Source organism: Argiope bruennichi, chromosome 1, assembly GCF_947563725.1.
Source record: "Argiope bruennichi chromosome 1, qqArgBrue1.1, whole genome shotgun sequence".
In the NCBI taxonomy this organism is placed as follows: domain Eukaryota; kingdom Metazoa; phylum Arthropoda; class Arachnida; order Araneae; family Araneidae; genus Argiope; species Argiope bruennichi.
Window position 1 is genome coordinate 53463065 of NC_079151.1, and position 20754 is coordinate 53483818.

General features: G+C 28.1%; 1 protein-coding gene across 1 annotated transcript in view; it reads right to left on the reverse strand.

The window, feature by feature from the left end:
* LOC129989126 (adenomatous polyposis coli protein-like) overlaps positions 1-20754 on the reverse strand; it is a 134903-nt gene that overhangs the window by 3979 nt on the left and 110170 nt on the right. Inside the window, exons 9-19 of the mRNA XM_056097497.1 lie at positions 19141-19289; positions 17453-17570; positions 15407-15673; positions 14254-14343; positions 13515-13732; positions 10358-11960; positions 9873-9996; positions 8049-8424; positions 5794-6319; positions 1105-3573; positions 195-477 (exon numbers count right to left, since the gene is read on the reverse strand). Coding sequence (XP_055953472.1) covers positions 195-477; positions 1105-3573; positions 5794-6319; positions 8049-8424; positions 9873-9996; positions 10358-11960; positions 13515-13732; positions 14254-14343; positions 15407-15673; positions 17453-17570; positions 19141-19289 — 6223 coding nt within the window. The remainder of the gene's footprint in view (positions 1-194; positions 478-1104; positions 3574-5793; positions 6320-8048; positions 8425-9872; positions 9997-10357; positions 11961-13514; positions 13733-14253; positions 14344-15406; positions 15674-17452; positions 17571-19140; positions 19290-20754) is intronic.

Here is a 20754-nt window from a genome sequence, read left to right on the forward strand (position 1 = left end):
TAAAATAATAGCAATATTTTTGGGCTACTTCAGAAAAATATTTAAGTTCTGGTTAAATATATGTTTATTTCAATAGCATTATATTCTTCAAATATTTCACAGAAGAAAAGTATAATGTAATTATGTACTTCAATCAAAAAATAAGGAAATGAAAGAAAACTCCAATTTCTGGTTAAAAAAACATAAATAATTACCTCAAGGGTACACTTTTTGCTACATTAACTTTTCCTCGGGCACTCCCAGGAAGTTGTTTGTCTGCAGTTGAACTATCAGTTACAGGACTGTTTGCTGATGAGCTGCTTTCACTCCGCTTCCAAATTGAAGATATTTTACTTGGCACATCTTTTTGAGAATTTTGTTTTTTAGTTGATAAACTATTGGAAGACACAGATGATAAGCTATTTGTACTTGTTGTTCGACTGCCCACAGCTGCTATTCCACGTCCTGATAAGTTATTGCTACTTGGGCTCTTTTTTTCTAAAATTCAATAATACATGAATAAATTTAAAAAAAGTTAATTGAAAATTATATACACATTATATAAAATTATTATCATGAGAAATAACTTTTTTTTATTAAATCTGCTTGGATTTAATTAATGTATTTTAAGGTTTCTCAGCTACTGTGATTAGTTTCCTAATGATTTATTAATTTACTTAATGAAATATGGCAGCCAAAATTTTAATGGTTTGCTTTCCTTATTCTATTTTCCAGTTACTTTAATTTTCTTAATTTCAACTAACAAAAAAATTATTTATGGAATAAACTGTTTTCTCATTTGTTGCTTTAATACAAAGAAATAAACCAATGGTACAATACATATTTCTATTCATCATCGTATAATGTACGATGCAGTTTATTTAAGTACATATTTTGTAATTTTAAGAACATATTTATAAATATTCTTCTAGTTGTATACACATTTTCCTATTAGTAGAACATAAAAAAATGCATCATCAATTAAACATTATTAAAGTTTTCTCAGAATATGGATTATATATTCTTTTTCTTTCAATTATAATGACAATCTGAAATAGATAAGAAAAATGAGAAATTCTCATTTATGATAGTCTAAATTGCTAGACAAAAATGCCAAAGATTCACCTGGAATTTTTGTGATGCTTTGAGAGCTAGGTGAAGTGGGTATACCAGGTCTTTCCCCTTTCCTCTGAATTGGAGCACTAAGTTTTCTTTGCAAGCTCATGCTGGATGAAGGTACACCAGAGGTTACAGATGAGAGAGACAGTTTTCGATCAGGAACTTTTGCTTCAGATGAAAGAGGTGACGTCACTTTTCCATTACAGATTTTATCATTATTATTATGGTCATCTGTATCAGCAGGCACTTTTGGAGTTGTTTCATCTTTTGTAAAAGTGTTTTGTTTTACTAGTGGATGTGGTCTTTTTGGTTCTATGTCGCCATTGCTTAATTTAGAATCTGAAGTGCCAGAGGATGTTGTTTTAGTAAGAGGTTGTTTGATAATTTTATTAGCAGTTCGTGTAACAGCAGGAGGTGGCTTGCTAAGAAAAGCTCTCGGAGACATTCTACCACCACTTCCTTTAATGTTTGTCTGTTTGTTTTGAGAGGCACGTAAGGCTGAAGTTCTTGTAGGTCTTACCCCACTCACTGATGGTGATGAAGCTTTTGCATGTGTTGCTTTGTTACCACTCATAATACGAGCAGTTGTGACTTGTTGCAAAAGATTTCGAGGACTGCTGACAGAAGCTTTACCTTTGATGGACTTAACTGTTTTCTCAGCAATTTTCTTTTCTTGCATCTGGCGAATAGTATCCCGATTAATGGGTTTAACAATTCGAGGACCACGCCGAGCAGCTGGTGGAGAAGACGATGGAATAGTGGTATCGTAATTGTCGTCTTTATCTACACTGCAGTGATCATCATTTGTAAGATTACTAAAAAATCCAGAAGACATTTCATCATCTGTAATCAAAGAAGGGTTTTGAATACAGCTTATTGGACTATTATTTTGATGTTCCCTGACTAAAGTACTGATTTGTTTGGCTGGGAAAAGTTCTCTGTCCAAAAGACTGTCACCATCAACTGAACTATTTAAATTTTCCGTACTTCTGTCTTGATACCTTGCAGAAAGTACAAAAGGCGAATGTACAGTTTCTGTAGATGGTTCCACAGAAGGTTCGTCATCGTGAGGTAGTTCCTCTTCAAGCTCAAAGTCTGATACTAAGGGATCAGATAAGATTTCAGTTCCATCCTCCATAGTCACTTCAGCAATATCCTGAAAGATAGAAGGTGGCTTCACAAGATCCAAGCAATCGGAGTTACAACTACTCTTCATGCTTCCTGTCATTATGTTGGACAATTCTCGTGAATACACCTGAACCATTGCTGCAGCTGCATTCAGTCGCTGGAACATTTCGGAATTACTTCTAGGATCTGCTAGTGACTGGGATCTACTTTCCAGAATATCAGAACTTATACTGTTTAGACTAGCACAGCTATTTGTCATAGATAAATCATCTAAAATTGATGGTGGATTTATGTTTTCTATCAGATCTGAAGTACCACTACTTTTCATACTGATGTTTTCCATAGAAGTAGAAGTTGATACTGGTTTCTCTGGTTTTTCTTTTTGTCGCGATGGATCTAAAGTTTTAGCTATTGTTTGTCTTACAGATTTAAAAACAAATCTATGGCTGCCATTCATTTTCTTGGATCTTTTAATATTACGTCTGCGATCAACAGCTCTTTTACCACTGATGTAACATCCATTGCCATTTGATAAGAGATCTGAAAGTCCACTGCTGGTCATACTCATTTCTGCCATGCAAGATGGAGGTTTCATATTCTCCAAATCAAAGCTTGTACTGCTATGCGTATAATCTTCAATACCTTCTTCTAACTCGGCAGCAATCATCAAAGCCCCTCTTCGCAATTCCATTGAATCGGTCATATTTCTAGGAATGTTAGATTTAGCAATGCAACCGCCTTGAGGTCTACGATCTGTCTCTAGACTTAAACCATCTTGATAAGCAGCGCCTTCCAAAAGATCAGGTATAACTCCTCGAGAAACTTTCTCTTTGGTTCTTTCATCTTCCTTCATCTTTTCCTCACTTTCACTAGAAGGAACAGACATGGAGTGACTGGGTGCTTGTGATGATCCTATATCAGTAGCTCTACTAAAAACATTTTTGTTATCATCTTCACTAGACTGCTCAGAAGGAGGGCGGATTTCCATTGAGCGTCGGTTGGCTTTCGTCTTTCTTGAACGAACTTTATTATTTCTTAAAATGGCTTCGCCAGCTCTACTGTGAGGTGCTCTGGCTTGGTAATCTGAATCTTGACCTTCAGATTCGTCACATGCTGACGGACTACTGCTGAGGATATTTTCTTCAGAGACGTTGTCTTCAGTTGAACTCGAATTTCCATGAGCTGAAGGTCTCTGTTCACTGTCTGTCTGAAGCCTACTGCTGGAGGAATAACCTGTATACACTGGTAAATTTTGAGATTTAATATGGAGCTGTCTCGGATGCTGTTCAGTATCAAAACTTGGATTCTCTGTTCGGACAATTTGTGGAATAGAAGTTTTAACTTTGCCTAAAAATTAAGAAAAATAATTAAAACGATGCATAATAACTTATTCAAATGCATTTAATTTTGGTTATGCATTTATTTTAATTAATATTTAATGCATGAAAACAAATATAAATTCATTAAAAAAACTCTGTATATAAACAAGTGTAATCTTTAACTGATAAAAAAATTAAATATAATTATTAACAATATTGTTTTTTACAGCAAGTTATTTAAAATATGACCTAAAAAATTCTCATGTCCATACAATTATCTTAAAATTAACATCACATAACTAAATACAGTACTGAAACACGCGCATCTCGAATACATGGTTGCGTTTCTCGACGAGGCATAACTCCAGCTACACGTGTTCGAAGTAGTGAAAAGGAAGTTGTGTTTTGTAGTTGTTGTTGGAAATGGATCTCTCAACCGAAGAGAAAGTTTTATAATTGAACATTGTTTCCACTCATATGGAAGCGGTCGTGAAGATAAAGCTAGTTTGAAAAAAGTGGCAGAACAATTCTAAGAGAAGTTTAATAAGACGGCACTAAGTAACACTTATACTGTTTACTGTTACGAAATTGGAAGGGGAGGTCTGATCGACCAGTAATTGTTAAAGAGGAATATGTTCAACTGTGAAGATCCACCAAGAACTGTGCCTGTATTATGTAAGAAAATCACCTCTTTTTGCAAGAGTCTGCAGCAACCTTTGTTTCAGAATATGTTTGAGAATCTGCGTGAACGATATGAACACTGTCTACAGCAAGGCTACACATTTTGAACACTTAATTACACATACTGTGTCAAGTCAACATGCTAATAGTGTGTATGTATATATGTTAATCTGTTTTGAGGAAAAATAAACTCACAGATAACAATAATGTAATTTTGTTCATCTTTTCATTTCATTACTGTATATTTTGGTGCATACTGTATAATGAACTCAATTTATTTACATTCTTAAATTATTTATTTTCTAACTATTTAAAGTACTCTTTTTAAGTATGAATTCAACATCTGGGTTGCACTGGTGCCTTCTAAAAATGTAACCCTGTCTCATGTGAGGCTGCAAAATCACATGAAATGTGGTTTTAATAAATGCTGGTTTAGTTAAATTTAAGGAATGTTTCTTTTTGAAGCTATGCAACTCCAACTACTCTCTCTCTCCTCTTTTCCTTGCTTTCTGTTCTACTGTGTTGAATGTGTCTTCCTCAAATCATGGATTTGACAAAGAGATTTTTTTTTTTTTTTTTTTTTTTTTTTTTAAATAAAAAGTCTAGAAATTGAATTTTTTATTGAATGATGAAGATAAATAAAGCTGACATTTACAAAGAATTCAACTCCTGATCATTTACTAGAAGTTGTATTTTGCAATATATATGTAATACTTTTTTGCAGAATCAAACATCTGAATCATGACATAGAATTTTTGCATAAAAATTCTACATTTTACTTTCTCATATGTATACAGTTAAGAGAAAGTTTTGTAATCGACACAAAATTCGAACTCGAGATGTTGACGAATTTCCACGTTTTAGACCTCCCGGAGTTCGAAAAGCACATCCTAAAAATGCCCGTTCGTCTGTCTAAGACAAAGATGACTCAAGACGCTTTGAGCTAGAATGATGACATTTGGTATTTAATACTAAATTTGTAGATTTCTATCAAATTTTGAACAAAATCTGTTCAAATTATTTTCGTATGTTCGAATATATGTTAACATGATGACTACAAAATGAAGAGAGCTAGATAGATAAAATTAGGTACACAAATCTAACGTCTATAGTATATACACCTATCAGTGTTTGAGCCAAATTCAACAAAGGATTAACCGTCTGCCAGTTCTGCATTTTCAAAAACATGTAAATGCGATAACTGAAAAACACAATGAAACACTCGCCAAGTGTAACACGATAGACTGAGCAAAAATACTAAATTTATGCAAATGTTGTATGTCAGCATCATAAAAGGTGTCCTCTGGGATAATACTTTTATTAGGGAATATATGAGAAAGTTTTGGAGACACCATTCTCTCTGATTTAAGGAAAATATTTCTAATGGAAATAGAAAATAATAGGAATTTAGAAACATATTTTTAGAGAATTCCTGTAATATTAAGAAAAATAGATTTGTATTTTTCCAGATTACATTTCATATAAATCTTTCAACAAATGTCATTTCTTCCCTGCTAAAAGTAAGAAATAATAATGAAATAAATAAACAAAAAATGTAATAACTTACTTGATAGATTTAATTCAGCTTGATCAAAGCTAGATTTTTGACTCAAAGCAGGATATTTCTTGCAGACATTAAGGCATTTGGATAGAAATGCTTCTGAAATTACTTTTTTGGATTCAGAAGAATTATTTTGAGATGGAAAAGTTTTTTCACATTGCTTCTGATCAGCTCCAGAATGTATTAGAAGATTATCATTATCATCACATATGGTACCATCAGAATGTGTTAGGTTTCTGCAAGTGGACAAATTTGAAGATGATCCAGGGATATTTTGCGAATAGTTTTGACGTGTTGCATCAGGTTTGCATGGAGCAGGAAATGATTGAGTTAATCGAGATTTAACAGGAATGCTACTTCGAGAATATGAAATGGAAGAAAATAAGTTAGTTAATTTAGAATGCAGAGTTGTATTTATTTGTTGCTTATGATCAGAACTACTTGGCATTCCCAAATTTATGCATACAGCTACTAAATCATTATCTTTATCCTCATCTTGAGTTTGCCGTTCATTTTCTTGAGAACTTGAACTCTACAAAAGAAACATTACAGTTTCAACAGAAATTGTAAAAACACAATTGCTTGGTTTTATAAATTATTTAATGTTGATATTGGAGTAGAAATCATTCTTTTTTTTAAACAAATGCTTAGCTATATAAAATCTTACAAACTAATTCAAAAATCAAAAATTTATATAACTTTTCTAAATATTTCATTTGCAAAAATTTAATTTTGTGAGAGAACTTATTAAAGCATATAATAAATAACACAGAACAAAATTTAAAAATAATTATAACAAAATATTTTAATTTACAAATTTCTTTTAGAAAAAACATAGTTTAATAAAATTTTGAATAATATATATTGTAAAGGAAAACAATTATATTTAATATAATAAGCCTGAAATATTTACGACCAAATTTTTCTACATGAATAAAAAATGTTGAAATTATTTACAATCAATATACAAAAACTTGCACGAAATAAAATAGAAATAAAATTTAATATTTAAATAACCTTATTATACTACTTAAAATAAATTTATAATAAGTCTTGTATTATTGCAGTATGAATTTGAAGGGCAACAGTTAATTCTCATAAAAGTAAGCATGAAAAAGCTTTGGAATTTTAAAGAAATTAAGATAATTGCAATCTGTATAAAAATTTAACAAAATTTTTTCATCATTTAAATGTATAAAATAGTATAATAATTGTATCAATACATAAAATAAGATAATAATCTGCCCTAATAATAATGAAAATAGTATGTTCTATCTAAACATTCAATTACAGTAAAATTGTTTTAAAAACACACTGTTTTCCTACTGTATCTAAACTTGCAAACTTTCATTAGTAATTACCAGGCATGTAAAATATAATCTTAATTGTTTCAGAATTTAAAAATCTAAACTCAATTGTAGAAGGAAAATTTAATTTTTTTTATCTTAAAATCACTATTTCTTTTAATTATATTCAAATTTTAACTTTCTAATTTAATAAAGTTTGTGAATGTGTTATTCATGAACCAAAAAATATTTTTATTTCTTAAAATAAAGTGTAACATTTATTACTAACAAAAAAGAATTAATATTTGTCACATGTTTCTATATTTTCAGGTTCTACAAGCTTAGTATAACAAAATTTGGCATTAATGTATTTCAGAGGTAGTGATGTGCACTTCAAAGGCATTTTTTTTAAAAAAATTAATCATCATTTTTTGGGGGGCGGGGCATTTTCCCATGAAAACAAAAAAATATTCTTGCACAAAAACAGTTTTATATTTTTAAAATTAAAAAAGGAATTACATTTTAAATTATACTAAATTAGTTGTCAAGTGAATTTTGATAATTTTTAGCAATACCTTTCAATGTTACAATGAAATTCAAATCGTTTTATTGTTTTATCAAATAGTTAATCATGTGATTTTTCTTTCATAGCTGAAAGAAAGGCTAGATTAGTAAGATAGTTACATTTTTAATGACATTATAATATCGAAATTGACTCCATGAGATTATTTCATGTGAATAATAAATAGAATATATGTAAGGCTATTCAAATAACATGGCTTTAATGTCTGTGATGTTTAATGACACTTTGTTGAGGGAATGTAAGGCATACAATTATTCATAGGATATTTAATTAAAGTTAAATATAACCAATATTCTAGTGAATTAAATGGTAGTTAATAACTATTAATTAATAATGAGTTACATGTATATATATATTCTAAATTAATAATTTAAAATTGCTCAAAAACTTACTTCCTGGTTTGAATACTGATCTTTCTCAGGAGAAAACGGACTATTCTGTGGCCTGGAAGGAGGAGTTTTAGAAGATGCAGGTGATTCTAAAGTATCAAGATTTTCCGATTGATCTGTTATTGTTTCTGTATGCATGGCTTCATTACTATTCACAAACACATCACTATCCAAAGACATTCTCTTTATGGAACTAGGCAATGAATCATTAGATGGCAGAGAGCTCATAGGCCACGCTGGTCGAGGCCTGATTAGACTCTGTGCATCAGCTTCTGGAATCTTATCAGTAAATTCCGAAATATGATGCCTTTCTTCATTAGCACAGTATCCAGGAGAATCTGGTAAATCTGATGGAGAGATGACTGCACTTGTTCTTTGGCTAAAATATTAAGAAATTTTATATTATCACCAGTTTTGAAAATAAGAATAAATTTCATGAATAATAACTATAATCATTTTCATTAAATATTCTTAATAATTTTGAATTTCTAATTTCCAGTATCAAGACTTTATTAATCATATAATAATACTATAAATAAATGAAATTAAATAACTAATTTATAAAAAAGATTATTTACAAGACAACTCTTCTAAATTCAGAAACTAACATTATTAAATAAATTGAAATATAAGTACTGACATTTTCCAAATAGATTGAAACGTTTTCATAATGCTTAAACAATACTAATCCAGAGAGAACAATGTCAAACAGTCCGTCGAGTATGCAGGTAGAGAATGAAAGAAGTATTGATTTGACATGCATTAATAATATTCTGCTGGAATGGCTAACTGCCAAGAAAAGTTTGGGAAAGCCCCACCTATTCTCTGTAACACTTTCTAAGTTCTTTTAAGTAAGGCAGGAGACTAGACAGGTATGTAGTTAATATTCTTTTACAGTATAATATTTGTCAACTATGATTAGTTATTAAGCTAACAGATTAGAGTTCAAAATGGCATAGATACTGAGTTGAAAAAAAACAACTTATTATTGAGACTATTTTAAGAACAAAGTTTTATTTATTCCAAATAATTATTAACTGTTTAAGATTTTGCATTATTATTTGTTTAAAGATGATACTCATAACTTTCAGACTTTTGAATTAAAAAAATTAACATCCAATTAAAAAGTTGTTTAAAATGTAAATATCAAAATAGTTAATTTAATAATAAAAAAATAACTGAAAAGTTAAAAAATTACCATCTAGTGTTAAAATAATTAAAAAATAACAGGTAAAATTAGATTTTAATTAAGTAGTTAATATTATTTAATTTTAAACTTTAAGAAGAATTTTAAAATACTAAAACTGTTATTGTGACATAGTATATGATTACAACAGAAATCTTTTTACCCTCTATAATTTTACATTATGATTACCATAGTTTCAAATTAACTACAGAAGTCATAACAATAAATTATAAGACTTAAAAGTATTTTTTATATCACAGCATATGCATAAAAATTCATTATTAATGAAAAGGTTACTAGAAGTAACTTCTAGGTGAACTAATTTATTACAAAATTGAAAACGAATATAAAATTTTTTTTTTTTATTTTATTATGTCTCTACTCTTCAAAAATAGAACTGGATTCCATAGAAAATAGCAATACTTTATTTCATCAGAGCAAAATTAAATATTTGTATCATTTAAACCCAACAATTGCAAAAATTCAGGACTACTCAGCATAATTTTTTAACTGATATACATACAAATGCTGATATTAAATATATTGTAATGAACTTTGTAATATATAAAGAACTTGAAATAATCTTCAGAAATTAAATTACAGTTTAAAAAATGAAGACCTGGAAAACGAGCATTTCTTACCTCACGTCACTGACCCATGAACTTCGAGCAGAATGCTGGAAACAGCTGGTTAATGAGCTTAGGGAACTACAGCGAGAAATTACAAGAGGCGTTTGATCTACACTCTGGTCATCACTGGCAGCTTCTATAATATAAGCAAAAGAGGGTAATTAATTTATAATTAAATAAAAATATTAAAATACACATTACATAAAAATAATTCCTATAAATATGCTGGAATTTGAAGATTAATTAAAACTAGTTTTGTAATTAAAAAATCAAAAAAAAAATTCCAACAATATCTTCTTCACCAAACTTCACAAATGTACATTTTTATGAAAAAAAAATTACTTATAATTATCATTTGATAATTAGAAATTTTTGTTTTAATGATAATTTTTTTTGATATTATATGTACTACAAATCTATTTTGTCCATAATATACAATATAGTTTGCATACAATATTAAAATTCATTTTTAAAACTATTTTAATTGATTTTCTTACCTTTACTAATAGCAGATATTGATGATGATAGAGTATCAGTAGATTTTTTATGCCTCATGACAACATTCTTTATTTTATCTCTTTGTTCATTCAATAAAATTCTGTCCTCCTGACTTTGAGTTAAATTATTTTTCCAGATATTATTTTGCCCTTTCCCATACAGCATACCAAGATCTTGTTTGCTATTTGGAAAAGCACGTTTATTCCCAGGAATTTCTAATAGATCATCCATCTCATTATTATCGAGTTGATTGTGTGAAGCATTCATAGATTCTGGATGGTATCCATTTGTCTTAGATGCATTAAAACCATTTTCTACCTCAGAATTATGCAAGCCATTATGGAACACATTTCTATCAATGACTCTATTTCGAGAGTGGATGCTCCCTCTTCTTTGTGGTGGTAAGCTGTTTGGTCTTATTGGAGGCTTTTCTTCATTTATTGAGAGCTCGGAATGCCCATTAGTTTTGATATCAGAAGTTGGGCTAGTGTTGCTACCATTTTGCAAGTGCCTAAACATTTGCAAAACAACATTACTATTTCCTTCAAATGGAAGATTCGTTTTTTCTTTCCATTCAGCTGGTTTTTCTTGTATGACTTTGCAGTCCAGTGGCGTTGATCTGTTATTATTAACAAAAATTCTAAATCGATCACGTTGTGCTTTATAGTGAGGTGGTTCAGAACGATTGCTTCCAAGACTATCTTTGCTTTCAGAACGAGGCACACGAACAGGAGAGCCTACATGCCCATTGATGCTGTGGTACATTCTACCAGGAAGAAAGGATAAGTACTGGGGCTTTCTATCAAGACCATTTGGTTCGTATGAAAATTTCTTACTGTAATCACCACCAGGAGTGGGACTTGTTTTAGGACTATCAATATTATCACAGGTTTCAGAAAGATTTTCATCCAAGTCAGCAGCAAGTGCCCTCTGTTTTCTGACTAGTAAGCTAGGCATATTAGACAATCCGCCATTCATATGGTGCCCATTTTCACTATGAGATCCTAAACCTAAGGCAATTCCTTCTGGTCTGGCTGAAAGGAGATTTTTCAAGGCTGCAGAACTACCCATGGATATCATTTTGTGCTTTGAATGAATTAAGTTTCTAAGCATTCCGACAGCACCCATCTCCCACAACATTTGTTGGTCTTCAGAACACCTTGCTGATAAATTCCACAGAGTGCCACAAGCATTGCTGACAATAGTTAAACTTGGCGATTTTAAATGAGAAAGCAAAGTTTGTAAGCACTTGTGCTTTCTCAGTACAGCTCTGTAATCCTCTCGAACAGCAATATGACTGGATATGTTACGAAGAATGCCACCTCCATTCTCAATGATGGAAAGTGTGCTGGAGGAACTTTTATAGGTAAGAGTTGAAACTAGAAATTCTAAGGCACCCTCTACTTCACAGATGTCAGCTTTGTTCATGCTACAATGGGCAGAGAGGTTCCACAGAGCCGAGAGAATGCTTTTAAGAGTGGATTCCTTTTGGGCTTCCATTGCTGCTTTCATAAGGGTGGTAACAACTCCTACTTCTCTGAGGATTTGCTTACTTGAAGCATCTGCCCTCCAGGAAAGGTTACGTAGCACACTGGCAGTAACCTGTCAAGAATATTTTTAAGAAGCATTATGACACATTCCTACATTTTGATTAATACATATATTGCATTTTATCAATTAAAAAAATAAATTTTGATTGATAACTCTATTTTTAAATTCATAATTAAGTCAGCATTTAAAATTGGAGAAAAATTCTAAAAAATTTACAAAAGCAATGTGTTGAGTTAAAAATTCAATTTATTGTAGAGTATTTGTTCCAAGAAAATTTTGATAAAATTTCTAACAAAAAATATTCCTCCTTTTTAATAATAAATTATATTCCTTACTTTAGAAGAAGTTTCATAATATTAACATTTCTAAAAGTAACATAATGCTTCTGTTTTCAATTTTAATTTTAATTTTGGATTGAGAATTAATGTTTTCAATATATTACAAAATTAAGTAAGAATTCTATAATTATATTTCAAACAACATATTGATATAATATTTATTAATGTAAAATGAAGCTATGCTAGCATATAATGAAAGGCCATGATTTTATGTGGGTGTTTTTTTTAATTAATTTATTTTTGATGAGAGAATTGAAAATGGTACTCCCTCAAAATATAAAACACATTATTACAAAAAATTAAAACTTATTCATTATATGTTCTTGATGGCATATAATGAAATGCCAAAATTTCATGCAGTTTTTTAAAACAATTTATTTTTTATAAGAAATTCATAAAGGTTCTCCCACAAAATACTACACATATTTTTTAAAAAATGCTTCCTAGTTAATTACTTCTTAGAAAGTTTTGTATAAAAATGTGAAAATTTTAAGATATTTACAGTAAAACCCAACTCATCAACAATTTTGAATAAATAAAAAAAAGAGTTTCATTAAAATTATGCATATATAATTTTTTAAAAGTGTGTTTTAAAATATTGATATGCTGTAACTAGGTGATTTTATTTTACAAAAATAAAAATAATAAAAAAAACCCTTTATATTGATTGTCTTATACATCCATATTTAATATTTAAATAAATAGCAAAAACATTTATCATGCAATTAAATCTTAAAAGATAATCACTAATTATGTAACAGATGGATCAATTTTTACAATAAATTTTAATTTTTATACAGCAACGATGAAGATATTGCCCAAAACAAAGAATTTCTTATTGTTTTATAAAAAATATACATAACATGTAAAGGTCATTGATGTTTGATATATATATATGTATGTATGCATGTTTTAAAATATTGTGAATACACTAAAATGACAAAACTTTAAAACAAACATGCCACATTCAAAAATTTCTTGCAGACCAAATAAGCAAAGAAAAAGCTTGTGCGAGTCATAAAAAGCACACCCTCTTTTTTCCCCTTAATCGTGCCATTGTCCAGATTTTTTTTTTAGTTCAAGGGGGAGGGGGGAGAAATTTCAGTATATATATGCATACACTATTCCTTTTCTAAATAAAATATCAGCAAATAGTTAAATTTTTTTTTTTTAATTTGCAGGTAATACTATTAAAGTGAACTCCCCGCAGATACACAGTTTTTTCAAATATGTATGCGATATCTTTTTAAGGGAAATAAATATTTACCTGGCGGAGATCCTCATTAGGAGAATGTAACTGAGCTACTAAGGCTTGCATGAAGGGTTTCATGGAGCATAGTAGAGCCTTGTTATTTCCATCACCAAAAGTCAGATTGGTTAAAGCCATTCCAGCATAACGACGAACCGTTACACAGAACTGGTCACTAGTATTGCCATGAACCTCATGATCAGCTTGAATCAACTCAGCAATGGCTTGCAAACCACCTAAGAATAAAAATAAAAGTCTCAAGAATATCAGGAGATTCTAAATCATTCTTCTTTTAGTTAACATAAAGCCTAATATTGCATTTCTCATAAAATGAAAAAATTAGAAGCTTTTTAAACTATAAACCATTTAAAAATACTTTACCAAATAAAGGACAGAGATTTAAATATTTTTTTACTTAGGATACAATTTCTGAAATTCATTTACAATACAATTATTAAAAATTTTATGGACTTTTTATCAAAATTTTACATATGTCTATCATAATGCTCAAAAATTTTCTATCACATTATTGACAATACCAATAAAGAATATATGAAAATATTTTTTAAACAATTTAAACGCTGCTGAATAATTGTACTAAATTTAATTATAGAAAGCATAGATGATAGAAAATTTCTAGGAGAAAATGAAATGAAGCAATAATTTGGAACAGATAAATAATTAATTAATAATTTCAACTTATTTTTTAATTATTTGAATTTCTTAAAATCATTTATTATGAAATGAAAGGAAGTACCCAATTGACACATTGCATGTCTGTGTTCTTCATCAAAAGACAATTTCATCAATGCAGCTATGGCTGGTCCTGGATGTAAATCCAAATTTTCTGCAAAAAGGAAAAGAAATGGTAAAATATTTTATATAACGAAATAAAAAATTAATGCCTTATATAGAAATTTCACAAACAGTTTCTGTAGCTCAGTTGATGGAACACTAAATTATTAACCTGCTTGTGTGCTTTTAATGCTGACCATAATAGATTAATCTAAGAACAGCAATTTGAAATCAAATTTCTATCATTATTTATTGATAAAGTTTGAGTGTTACAAGTTGTTGGAAGCTTTTCTTAAGTTAAAAGTTGGTTAATACAAATCTAGTTAGATGCAAAAATTGCTTTATAATTCCTTACATTTTGTGGCAATATAAAAGAACTATATAAATAAGTATTTAAAAATTATCTGTATATAAATATAATCTTACATTTAACATATAAAGAATTATTTAAAAATCTTGAACATGAATGACAAATTTTGTTACTTTTCTCTTTAATCTTAAAACATGATATATAGGCTAAATGCATAAAAACTTAAACCATCAGCAGAGAATGATTAGTTGTAATTATCAGTTGTGATAAAAAAAAAAGTGAATTCCAAATTTTTCATTAGCTAATTAAGTTCTCTGATAGCATATTATAGCTTTGCAGATTCTTGAGCTAAAGTAATCTCTTTGAAAGAGTTTACTAGCATTTGTGGTATTACTAAATCAATTGCAGATATATTTCAGATAATCCAAAATGCAAACTTTTTATTGGGACCAATCGTTTATTGCAGTTCAAAGCAATACATTCCACATAAAGTATGCTTGGAGATCTTAAAAGTCAGATAGTGGTATTCACATACTGAATTGCAATCAATTTGCAACTACTACAAAATTACCCAAACATTGGCAAGTAAGTAATAGCACACATGTGCAAACTTTTATAGAAATCCCAAAAATTAGAACAGCCCCTTCATTACTAATCATGTTCTCTCAATATAATCCACTACTTTTGGTAGCTTTTAGATCAGATATTTTCCCCAAATATTGTTGATATTCATTGTTGGAAGTATATTGAACATTTTTTGTCTAATAAAATTTATATAAATCCTTCAATAAATATTGATTCTTACCATTGTGTGAAAAATCAACATTGCTTGAATCTAAGTCTCTCAAGAAGTCTGAATAATCTCGAATCTGTTCCAACAGTCTCAAAACTCTGGCTTCCCTTCGGCCTCTTCGATCATCTGGGTGTGCATGGACAATGTTATGAAGAGCCTGACTAGCTCTTCTACGTGCCTCCCGCACTGCCCACTTTACATTCTCAGAACTTCTTTGCTCAGTAAGTAACTGATCTCCCTCACTTCCATGAAGGAGTTGTATTAATAAGGGAAGGCAGCCTAGAAGTTGATTTATGAGTATATATTGATCAATTTATAATTTTTTGTAGTGTTTGAATAAAAATTTGTAAGCAAAGTTTTCCTAATTATGCAGTTAGTACACAGATTTTAACTGTATAACAATATAGGTTAATGACAAAGGAGATTGGGCAGATAACAAAACTAAAAAATAATATATTAAAAGATTATTTGAGTGACCACATTTTCAATATAATTATTTTGAGTTAAACTGTAATAACTTTAAACAATGAGAAAACATTATATCAATAAATAGTTTTATTCATTTGCCTTTTAAAATACATTGACAATTCAGAAAATTCACATAGTACTGAAATAAAACTTAATATTTAAGTATATCTAATAACTATAGATATATATGTTATACATGCATATCTATAGTTATGTCTATAATTATGTTATATCTATTTATAATTGCTATTTTAAAATGCAATACTTTATTTTCTTTTTACACAGATTATATCAAAAATTTCATGCTTTAAGAATATTTTTTTAAATATAAATGTTCTTGTAATCAATAATTCAATTGCATTATCACAATTACTTTTGCCTTTTAAAATTAATAATTTTATTTTATGATGTAATTGTTTTATTATTATTTCAACATCTCTCATAATAATCTTGAGAGGATAATATTTTTAATTTTAATAATTTAACTAAACTATTCCTAAAATTTTTAGAGTATATTAATTAATAATTTTCATTTAAATCACCAGAATTTATTTCTTTACTACTGTTAGAGACAACTACTTTGTTATCTTATTTTAATGGGCAATATTTTACATTTTAGATATATAAAAATGTATATTTAGGGATATTAATAACTTGCATAAAGGACATCTCACATGGTATTTTTATTCTACTCTATGCATATATTATTACTTAAACAGATCTCCATTACAATATTTTTTCCCAAACAAGTATATAAATATAATACATGATTGAAGTATTTATTAGAAATATTTCTAAAGCTTAAAGTTATTAATAAAAGATTAAAATAAAAAAATCTAATTCTATAACAGATGTTAAACTTAATTATTTGATTTTTAAAAGGATTAATTAAATTTAAATACAAAAATAAAGCTTAAAGAGCCAAGTTTTAAATCGTAAAGAAATTAGTTTAATGATTACATTTTAATAAGTATAATTACTACGAACAATGAGAAATGTTTATTCATGAAACTTGCAGTTAAAACATTGAAAATAACAAAAAAAAAAAAAAAAAAAAAAAAAAAAATGTTTTTACATTTTTTTATGGAACCAAAGAAAGACTGATAAAAACTAGAAAATGTACATTGTGGAAAACCAAAGGTGTTGTAAATGATGAAAAGATGGGTATGTAAAGGAAATGCAGTACTGAATTGCAAACACTTGAATATTTCATAAATAGGAACAGATAACAAACAAATTAATATAATCCATAAATCATTTAATATATAAAAGTAAATCCACACAATAGGACATAATAATAATAAAAACTACACTGAATAATTATATAATTTATAAATTTGAGAACAAATAATCTATTACTAATAAAAATTATATTCTTAAGAATTTTAATAAGACAATAATCTAAGAATACAGAATTTTTTTTTTTTTAAATTTCTGTGTGCAACTATAAATAAATATATCTGACCATGATACCACATTCATAATTTTAACATCAAAATGGAATAATTCATAATAAATAATATCATGTACAATATTTAAAATAATTAATTGATTATGGATACTTAAATAAATGAAAATAATTAGCATTACCTGATTGCCGCATGGCAATGCAACTATCTTGGTTGCTGGACATTTCTAAAAGAGTTCGACTCATATCCTCTTTGTTACAACTTCCTAACATAGACAACAATGAATAGACCATCTCCACCTGTGATCATGATCATGAAAATACATATTTAAAAGCCAAATCAAAAATATTTCTGTAAATAAAATAAAATCAATTTAAATGACACCATTCCCGATTTAAATTCAGACTATTAAAAATAAAATATAAAGCTTAAACAATTTTTAGCTCCTAAATTTAAAAATTTCACAAATGCAATTAAATTTTGTAATTCAATACTTATGAATTTTCCCTCTAAAAATAAGTAGAAATGTGCTTCCTCATGTACTTTTCCAATTAATTCAGTTTCAGGTGATTTTACAAATATTGACAGCCATCAATTTGATCTCATGCAGTTTGATTTCATCAAAACAAGTTTGATATTACTGCATCAGATAAATGATGTATACTCTAATATTGTTTTCAATTTAGATGTTCAATCATATATTGGCAAATTTATGGCAAATTTTTTTCAATATATTCTGCTTGACATGTTCAAATGTGTGTAAAAACACAAATAGTAAAAAAGAAAAAAAAATGAAATTAAAAAAGAAAAAATGACAGAGATAAGGAATTTCATAAAGTATTAGCCGTCTTTGGTAACCAGCTGATTTGTAGAGATTACTGATTATCAAAAATTTCATAAGTAATTTAATTTTAATGACTTTTACGACAAAATATTTTTACACTTTAAATTCTGATAGGCATGTAAAACTCATGCTATTTTAGAAGTTTTGCACTGTTGTATTCATTGTATTATAAAATTCATAAATTTCTATAATCTTTAGCCAATCTTAATCCAATAGTTTTCTTGCTGAATCAAAACATATTCATAAAAAATTGAAGATAGAAAATAAATCATAAAGTATTGAAGTTCCCCTGAGCATTACAGAATGTGCTTGAAGTTATCTTGGAAGATTATTCAATAGAAATTTCTCTGGTTTCACAAAAACGTTAACTACAATAAGAGGGGGAAAAATTCAAGTTGAAAGAGAGATGATATGTTTTTTTATACATCCAATTATATTGTAGAAAAAGCAACAGTATTTTAAAATGGATGAACTTTTATTTTGTTTCTCATAACAGCTTACATCTGGAGTTAAAATTTAATTGTAAATAAAGTTAAATTATAAAAGCTTTACTAAAGCATGATTTAGACTGAAATCTACTTAATACGGAAAAATAAACTGCACCTTCTTACTTTGATGGGCAAAAGCTGCAGGATAAAATATTTGTAGCAACAGTGAAAACTTTTTGAGATTCATTACAACAATTTAGAAAATACTTGCGAAATATATTAAAAATTCTATCCTATTACAAAATTCTATCACATTCTATTACAAAATGGAAAGAAAAAAAAGCATTAAGATCTGGTAGAATCAGACATTATTCTAATAATGTGGAAATCATTAACAGCTAGTTTATTAACAAAGAAGTCACAATCTGCATTAAAATTCATACATGGAACTGAAGTCAAGATAATAGAAATGCATCATTTCATCTATTAAAAATATAAGGACCAAATAATATTGGTCAAAGTTTTTCTCTTCAGCTAATGACATAAGAACAAACACTATATCCATCATTAATGCTCAGCAGATGAATAAAAGAGTACCTTAGTCCCTAGTTGATGGGTGTGAGGACGGCGTGCACTCAGAGTTGCTGTAGTTGAACTGAAGCTCATAATACTCTCAGTGTCATCTCCTCCAAAGCCATCCAAAGGATCTTTCTCACCTATGCTACTAGGGCCACTCATCCATAGGGCTAGAAAAGTAAGGTATTTAAACTTGCAAAATAATAATTACTGACAAGCCAAATTTCAAACTAGGTACTATTTAAGGTTGGGATCTACATTTTCAAAAAAAAAAAAAAAAAAAGTATTAGGAAAAGTGTAAATAGTAGTAAAATTATATTATTTTGCATTTAGAACATAAAAAAAAACTTATATTGAAATTGAGAAGGGGAAAATATTATAAATAAAGGAATTTAAAAATAAACCATGCATTAAAAAGCAATAAAATTATAAATATTATTCTATATCTATAAAATAATGAATTACTCAAAAGTATATTGACTGGTAACATTAAATTTATTGAAAAATATTTTTAAAGACAAATAATAAAAAATTTGGGAAAATGCAGATAATTACTCTATTCTTAAGAATCTGAAGTGTAAAAAAATGTACAAAATTTTTATAATATAAACTAAAGAAATCGCAAAAAAAAAAAAAAAAAAAAAAAAAAAAAAAAAAAAATATACAAATTATTGGTTTTCAGCTTAAAAAATATCATAGATTTATTTTTTATAGGCAATCTATGAAGTGGAATTTCATTAAATTATTTGATGAGTTTCATCAAAAGAGGATTCAAATGAGAGAGAGAGAGAAAAAAAACTGAGCCTATGATTTTGCTACATACTTCAATGAGTAACCAGATCTTTTAAACATATAAATTCAATGAAAAACCATTTAAAATGCATTTAACTTGCTATATTTGGAAGCATTCTTTAAAGAATACAGAATTCAAAATTATTTATTTATTAAGCATACAAGGAATCATTTCTTAGGTGCCACTAAGAATTATCACAGTTAAGAATTAAAAAAAAAATATATGTTAATTTTTGCTTAGAAACTGTAGAAGGATTTTAAAAATAAAATTTACAATAAACTAGTAACAAGGTAAAAAATACAAAGATGCTACAATATGGATAGTCAAAGTTATTTTTTCCCTTATGGCCTTATTACAGAAATCATATAACTTAAACTTCAGTAATCTGATATTAGATTTAAAATAAAATAATTAAAATAAAATTCTTAAATTCATTTCAACATTTGTATAAGGCAAAGAAAAATTAACAAATCTATGATATTTTATCTAAAATTGCTTACAACAAATCATCTATCACTATTGAAAATTATATTCCCAGCTAAAATAATATTTTAAATTGTCTTCCTAAGTTTTTAAAAATAAATTTGTTTCCAAAAATGGAAATTAATTTTTTTCTACAAAATTTTTTTTTTTTCACATTCCTAATTTTATCAGCTATATTAAAATCAATTCAAGAATAATTTATGTAAGAAAACAGTAATGAAAATTCAGCAGATTTTTTTTAAGTAATTCAAAAATTAAATTCACTAAAAACTAAATTATAAGAAAAACAAAAGTAATTGAAAATTAAGTAAGCATATTAATTTCTAATTTATCTAGCAAAAATACTATGTGATTTCCAT